The 8,664-nt window shown below is 35.7% G+C and overlaps 1 protein-coding gene across 1 annotated transcript; it reads right to left on the bottom strand.

Moving 5' to 3' along the window:
* Positions 1-2,164: 2,164 nt before the first annotated feature.
* Positions 2,165-3,898, bottom strand: LOC126767942 (ichor). The gene has a single exon (XM_050485771.1). It carries the CDS (start codon positions 3,896-3,898, stop codon positions 2,165-2,167), a length of 1,734 nt encoding a protein of 577 aa, XP_050341728.1.
* Between the last annotated feature and the right edge of the window lie 4,766 nt (positions 3,899-8,664).

Below are 8,664 nucleotides of genomic sequence, written 5' to 3'. Positions count from 1 at the left end.
TATTGCTTTAAACTTATTTGTAGACGATTTTTTAATTAAAATATTTTTTCATTACTTGAAAGTTTTTTGTAATGTTTTGTATTGCTAAATTACTTGTATGAAATAATTTTCCACTTTGAGGTACAATTTCTCTGCTCTCTTTACGCCATATGCATGCTATATTTTGCGAAATTCGCTGCATACAGTTCGTTTAAAATTACCGTTATACTATAACAATTATATTTTTACATACTGTTCTTTGAACTTAAATTTAAATAGAAGTTAGAATTTTAAAATTTTACATAATTTTTGTTGTTTTAAGTTTTAGACAAAATTTCCATTTATAAAAAAAAAACATTTTTTTAAACAGTGTTTTGTTTTTTAATTATAACTGTAAGTGCGTAAGGTATAGACAATTTCCACAGCATTGTTTCGTTGGTAGAGCGCACCCTTGCATCAAAACGGAACAACAGTTGCAAAAAGACAATTGGACGCTCCGTTGTTCTTACATTGCTTGTGCTCTCTTTGAGTTTTCGCACGCGACAGTCGCTCATTGACGATGCCCTAATATGCTGGCCTACCGCTATTCACACGCTAACTGTACTTTTTAGTCAAGTTTCCAATGCCATTTCTTTGACGAATTCGGATTTGTGGATTTCTCATTTTAAAAAATAACAGATATATAGTGAAATCATGATTAAAAGCGCTCAACTCAATGCTTGTTCAATGTCCAAGTCAAAATATCTGTTGAACGCTTATATTATGTATTATTATATAATATCAGCTTTGGAGTATATCCGAAAAGAGCTCTAGTTCTAATTAATTTCACTTTTTATTTTCAGAAAAATTAGTTATGAAATACATTATCCATAATTCCACGGAGAAATAATAGAAATTGCTGATAAATCAAACAAAAATCAAATACAAAATCAAATTTAATATAAAGAAGCTTTAAGCTTTCGAAAGAGTTAAAGCTTTCCGAGCTTTGATTCAATTATTTATCCGTTTAGCTCTCATTGAAATTATTGCAATATATGAATTTTAATATAGTACTCAGAGCCAATGAAATCTGTGTCCAAAAAAATTATGAAAGCTTACCTAAATAATTATTTCAAATTCCATTAGTAAAAAATTGTTTCTACTCTATGTTCTTGTAAATTCAAATTTTAACATAAAAAAGCTTTAAGCTTTCAAAAGCTTTAAGCTTGCATGAAAGCTTTCCGAACATTCATTTATTTATTTAAAATTACTTCGCCCGCTAAGCTTTGAATGAAATTATTGCAATGTATGCCTCTTAATATAGTCCTAATAGCCAACTAAATTTGTTTCCAAAACAATGGTGAAAGCTCAAAAGAGTAATTATTGCATACATTCGTTAAATTATTGTTTCCAAATTACGTATTTCGGGCTTTCCAAATTGTGTAAGGAAATGACGAGCTAAATGCCTTAATTTATTAAAAGCATATTCTTAAAAGGCACTAAAACCTACATTGAGTAAAACTAAAGAGATCAAAAGCAACCAACAACAACGAATAACAAATATTGACTGCGTGTCTCGTATTCCAAAATAGCCACTTAAAATATACAATGTTTTCAGAGTAATAGTATTTTCGTTACCAACTAAACTACAAAAGATTGTACTCTCATTCCATGAAATTTAAGTGGTTTTCAAATGTAGTCAAATTAATATACAGAAAATAATCACCACACTCTATATAAGGGCATACACTTAGGAATTCGCAACACGCATTCGCTCATTGAAGGACATTGAATTGAGTAACACTAACAAAGAGGCATTGAGTAGTTGAGTGTAAGCTTTAAGCTCTCACTCAATGACCACTTTCACGCTCAGCGCAGTGATGGCAACACTTCAACGCCTTCAATGAACACTACGCTGCCTCCGAGAGTGTTATTTTGTGGCGGATTTGGTGTAGCTCTAATGTGGCTACTTATCGGAGAAGCTCCGGCGATAGCCACAGAACAGCTAACCACTCTAATAGTAGCTTCGGAGTACTTGCATATATAGAGTATATTCAAATACGCACTCTCAACACAAACGCGTACACGCACACACTTAGGACACTCTCAGACGCAACGATTTTGAAGATTTGGGCTTGAACGCTCGCATATTGGCGTGCATCATGACAACACTGCTCTGTTGTTCGTGATCCTCGCGCGCATCGTGTCAGTCACGCCCAATTCTCTTATGTATCTGTTGATGTTTGAGCAAGTGCGCCTTCTGTCGAAACGCTTTGGCGCAAACATCACAACGGAACGGTTTCTCCCCCGTATGCGTACGCAGGTGGACCTTGATGTTACTCTTATTGAGAAAACCCCGATTACATATACTACACCGATGCACGGGTTTCTCTTTCCCCAGCAGACCAGACAGATCGTTGGCGCTGAAGTTGACGGACGATGGTGAAATAGCATTAAGTTGTTGCGGTCCAAGTCCGCTACTGCTAGACTGTGCATTCGCTTGTTGTTGACTGGATTTCTTTTGGGAGCGCGAAGGTTTCCTTTTCGGCGTACTGGTGGGTGTAATGGTCGTCGTGTGTGGATAATTGCCCAGCATGTCGGGACTGCAGAGACCGTCGGATTTCATTGAAGACATGGAGACTTGGTACGGCTGTGGATTTGTGAGATAGCGCGGATTAATCATCAGATTGTCCGTGGTCGAGACAACGGAACCTGGCGGACTCGAGGTGGATGTTGCTGTCGGCAACTCGTTACAGTATGAGGTAGAACTGGGCGCTTCACTTTTCATTGTGGCTGTATTTGCTTGTTGCGTGTGCTGTTGTTGTTGTGGTGGACCATTTTGTAGGCGATTCTGAAGGAAGGGCATGTAGCCGTGCGTGAGCAAATTCTGTAGCGTGGAGCTCGGATGCACGGGCGAGTGTGGCAAGATAAATTCACTAAGCGTATCCTGTTGCGACACAAGCAGTTTGCCATCTTGCTGTATGCAATTGCCATCGATCCACGCATCCAAGTCCATCCATGAGTCGCGCGTGTCATTACCATCATCCTTATCCAATTGATTGGGCACCGTTGTGTCTGCTATCGCCGAACCAATTATGGCCGCAATGTCATCTATCGAGTTCATATCTACATATTCGGACAAATCTTTGGCGTCGGTATAAATTCGTACACTACTGTGCAACGAATCCGTGCCTTGGTCGCCACCGCCCACCATACCGTTGCCATTGTTGACTATGCCACCGCCAGCACCGCCACCGCCGCCACCACCAATACCAGCCGTGCCACCTACAGACATAACACAACTGTCGGCCATTGAATACAGCTTACTATCTAATTGACTATCAGCGAACAGTTTCACATCGTTTAGGCAGGCGTCCGCGTCCGGACTCAGAACGCTTTCAGGCAAGCATGTAGACGAGGAAACTATGTTGTGATCGGCCGAAGAGCAATGACTGTTGGCACCACCACCGCCACCACCACTCGTCATCGATGGTAATGGTGATGTGCCCGACGTCGCCGCCGCCAGTTGTATGGTCGTCGTGCCATTACCGGTCGTCGACGTGTGATTCGTCTGGTAGGCGCTTTGTATGTAATTGTTGTTACTCTCATCAGGTAGCCTCTGTGCGATCGCATGATAATGATGTCCCGAGATGCCATTTATGGACAAGTGTCCCGTATAGCCGGTAAACGGTGGTAGTGGTTTCAGGTCGGAAAGCGCATTCAGGGAGGATGTATTCAATAGCAGATTATCGAGCACATCTAGCGAATTTTTCTGTTCCGTGTCGCTGGGCAGCGAATCCAGATCGTGCTCCAGCAGTAATTTATGGCCATCGAGCAGATATTGATCTTGGCTGCCGTTCTGTGTGGGACCCCAGCATGGACTCATAAGTAAGCTTTCAACTTCAGATTCACTTGGTCCGTTCATGCTGCAAAACTTCATTGTATTTTACGGTGCATGCGAGTAATTTTTTTTCTTCCAGTTCTTGTGAACGCAAGACGATGAATGAGGAGGACTGGGTGTGAGTATCCAAAAATGTTGGTGTAATTTTAGTAGGACGGGTGCGCTGCTGAATGACTGGGGAGGACCATAAGTCGACGACAATAATATATATTTGGGTGTGTTAATTATCGATTCTCTTTTGGTTAACTGGAAATAGAGAAAAATAAAAAAAATAATAGTAAAACAATATGTTTTCCTTTATGCTTTGTAAGGATTTATACTAAAATACGAAATATTTCACTACTAGGTGCATTTACGACCACATGCGAACTAATTCAATATTTAGACTCATACCAAACCACATCACTCAACACTCTTAAAGAATTACCATTATTTTCTAAGAGGCCCCAGATAGAATTTTCTCAGTGCTCTTTTTCTCTCGCCAATTTGTGTTTTCTATTAAGAATTGTTTTCAACGTTTTAATTATATCCTGAACAGGGTATATTAAGTTTGTCACGAAGTTTGTAACACCCAGAAGGAAGCGTCGGAGACCCTATAAAGTACATATAGTATATAAATGATCAGTATGTTGAGCTGAGTCGATTTAGCCATATATATACGAACTAGTCCCTCAGTTTTAAAGATATCGTTTTGAAATTTTGCAAATGTCATTTTCTATTCAAGAAACTACTCATTTGTCGGAACTGTCGATATCGGACAACTATAACATATAGCTGCCATACAAACTGAACGATCGGAATCAAGTTCTTGTATGGAAAACTTTCACATTTGACAATGTATCTTCACAAAAGTTGGTACAGGTTATTTTCTAAGATAATAATGTTATCTCCGAAGAAATTGTTCAGATCGGTTAACTATAGCATATAGCTACCATACAAACTGAATGATCGGAATCAAGGGCTTGTATGGAAAACTTTCGCATTTGACAATGTATCTTCACGAAATTTGGCATGGATTACTGCTTAAGATAATAATATAATCTACGAAAAAATTGTTCAGATCGGATTCCTATAGCATATAGCTTCCATAAAAACTGAACACATATTTACTAAAAGACATGCACCTGTGAAGGGTATTAGCTTATTGAGTTAACGTTTTTTCTTGTTTCAAAGTTACGTTCGTGATTTCTTGATGATGGTGATATTCTCTGTCTATTCGATAGCCTAGCGGAAGAGACTTTCAATGACTAACTTTATATGAAGGTTGAAAATTATGCTATAATTTATGAAAAAACTCCAGTGAAACGAAGGCATATTTGAAAGCAATACGAATAATTAATTAACTTCTGCAGCAAATAATGGACAATTGTAAGTGTTAGGTGACTTATAACAATCTGGTGCGCTAGATTATTCATTTTATTTTTAAAAGTTTTCTGTTATATTTGAAATTATATTTAAAAAATGAATAACCGAGAAAGGCGTGTAATGTATGTTGCGAAGAAATGTTCAAGGAACTACAACTATAATATAATAGATATCTTCTTAGTGGCTTCTGAGCCGGATTTAAAAAAAAAAAAACAAAAGTAAAAGACTTAAAAAGTACAAAGATTAAAGAGGACTGCGGAAGAGAAGAAACCACCAGTGATATCATAATGTGAGATCTCTGCAAAATACGAAATTTTCACGAAGGCTCAAATATATAACCATATTATCTAGTTATTGAAAGTGCTGTATTAGTCCGGGTAATATGAGATAATCTTGTTTTATAGTGCCAATAGGATCAGGAATATCTCAGTAAAGCTAGAAGACACGTAAACTCATGACTTCCTAATTAAGAATTAGATAAATACATACTATGAAATAGCTCTATATAATGGGTTCTAATTCGGAGCTAACTTTAGGTGATAGAATTTTAAAATCATCAACACTTACTTCTTTTATGGATTCTCTTCAAACGGATAGCTAGCTAAGAGCCTAATAAATTATAAAGTGACCGTTTAAATTGTCTCAACAAAAGTTAAGCGGTTCTTTACAACGACATTTGGATGGAGAAATAAATAGTTAGCTCATATCCGTCACTAAATCTAGCCATGTTAAGGATTTATATCAGAGACTCTTTATGCTATTATAAATACCGACATATTCAAAGTAAGCCTCTTGAAATACCAGTAAAAGCAAAATTCTTACTCTAATCATACATACATATATTTATAAATACATATTTATGTGTATATTACGGCGCTATAAACATTTATTTTTCTATTTGTTCAAACTCTTAATCTCTTTAATGTTTGAAATTTGAAAAAATTTAGCCATTTTCAGATATCTGTAACTACTACACTTGCTAAGAAAACATACTTTATCTTAGAGTTTAGTAGAGCTAAAGATCTTAACTATAAGAATATAAAATGGGTTTTTGTAAACAGTGACGTCAATTATGTGAAAAATCAATTTCAGTAAAAAAAACATTTTCACATGGTAATTATATGTGAAACTAGAATAAAATAGCAACCCCTTAAAGTTGTGCTATTGGACTCATGTTTGGTGAAAAATTTTTACAACAAATGAAATCATTTGAGCAAGTAAAAATTGAAAAACAACACAAAAAAAATTTTAAGCACCCTTTTGTACAAGTATATACAGAAAGATAAATGCATTTCTGCATTGTTTGCAGCGGTATAACAGCGCCAGCAACAGTAACAGTAACACTAACAGCGTGAGCAGCAAAAGTCATTCAAATACCAACAGATGCTACAGCAGCAACAACAAATAACTTCAATGCGGTATTTGGGTCAAAACATTAATATTCTTCAGAATTAGCATACAAATAGCTTAGAAAATCCTCGCTTAATTTATACAAGCATTTGTAGATGGATATAATCATGTATGTGTGTAAATAAATACGTATATATACAAGAAACGTATTGGGATGAAATAAATTAGAAGAACAAAATCTAAAAATAGTAGTGTATATTAAGATTAGCAATTAAGGCAAGAACATAATTTTGTTAATAATTACAGTAACAGCAACAAAGTGAGGTAAATTTTAGATAAAAGAGATTAAAGCATATACAGCAAGAAATATATAAATAGAAAACCAGCCAACACACAAAAGAACAAAAAATAATCGCCCAACGAAAGCAAAGACCGCTACGAAACAACGCTAACGGTAGTTAGAGTAAATTTTAAGCGCTCAGCGGCAACCGGCGTCACGTAGATACACCTTTAGGGCAGATGACTTCAAGCAGGTCCAAAGTTGCTGCTTCAAAGAGAAGCTGGGAAATTATTTCTTTTATTTTTATAATATATTATTTTTTATGTATACAAACATATTACATGTATATATAGGTGTGAGTAAGTTATACATTAAAAGCAAAGAGAAGAGGAATTTGGCCCAGCAAAATTGCTAAGCCACAATTTTATATAAAAATATGTGTATATATGTATATATGTATATGTAAATTCCTGAGTATGTATGCATGTATAACCAATTCCTATGTTGACATACATACATACACACACTTACAAATAAGCGTATACTTTTAAGCTGTTGAATCACCATCAACCATTACCACTAATAATCGGTGGATTAACAATGAACAATACATTGCAGTTTGACAGGTGGATGGATAAGTGTTTGGGAAGATCGGAAAATCAAAAGCGGCTTTAATAAAAGCAAGAAAGCCAAAGCAATGCCAAAAGCATCAAAAACCTCCAAAAACTACACGAAGTCAGAAGAAAGCATGGAAAGAAATGTGAAGAATACTTTAAGCGAAAACGTTATTTGAACAGGTAAAAAACAGTTGAGCATTGTGTACATTTACACGTTTACAGTTATGTACTTTCATGCGTTTAGACCTGTTTTTATGAACTTTTTTTGGGGGTTTGGTAAGCAAAAATATGTTCAAAAAGTAGGTGTGTTTATTCTTGAAGTTGTTTTTGTTTTTTATATTTTTTGTACGTTTAAGTGGACGGATGGGCGTTTGGAAAAAAGGGTGATGTAGGCACAAAATATTCAAAAACTTTAAAAACTATTAACTTACGTATATACAGTATATGAAAGTAATGAAGCGAAAATGTTGAAGTCACATTTAAACAAGAAAGAACGTTAACTTCGACTGCACTGAAGCTAATACACCCTTCACAGGTGCATTTCTTTTAGTAACTTTGTGTTCAATTTGTATGGAAGCTATATGCCATAGTAATCCGATCTGAACAATTTTTTCGGTGATTATGTTATTACCTTAAGCAGGAATCCATGTCAAATTTCGTGAAGATACCACGTCAAAGGCGAAAGTTTTCCATACAAGAACTTGATTCCGATCGTTCAGTTCGCATGGCAGCTATAGTATGACGTTTGCGATATCTTAAAAACTGAGGGACTAGTTCGTATATATACAGACAGACGGACATGGCTAAATCGACTCAGCTCAACATACTGATCATTTATATATATATACTTTATAAGGTCTCCGACACTTCCTTCTGGGTGTTACAAACTTCGTGGCAAACTTAATACACCCTGGTCAGGGTTTAAAAAAGTTATCTTTTCCGCTGCAGTAGCATATTTACTGCTCTTAGAACTATTTTAGTTAGAAATTGCGGTAATCTTCTAAAAATTTTAAGATTTGTAAAATATAAATTGTTTTACATTTTTTAGGTATTAAGAGCACTGATGAATATAGAATCGTTAAGTATAAAAATGAAGTTGATAATATTAATACAGAAATACATTTTGAAAAAAAAAAAAAATGATTAGCTACATTTCTCGTTACATTAGGTTTGCACGAAGTTTGTAACACCCA

The sequence above is a fragment of the Bactrocera neohumeralis genome, chromosome 2 (assembly GCF_024586455.1).
Source record: "Bactrocera neohumeralis isolate Rockhampton chromosome 2, APGP_CSIRO_Bneo_wtdbg2-racon-allhic-juicebox.fasta_v2, whole genome shotgun sequence".
In the NCBI taxonomy this organism is placed as follows: domain Eukaryota; kingdom Metazoa; phylum Arthropoda; class Insecta; order Diptera; family Tephritidae; genus Bactrocera; species Bactrocera neohumeralis.
The sequence above is the reverse complement of the archived record's forward strand: the minus strand, read 5'-3'. Positions and strand labels throughout refer to the sequence as shown.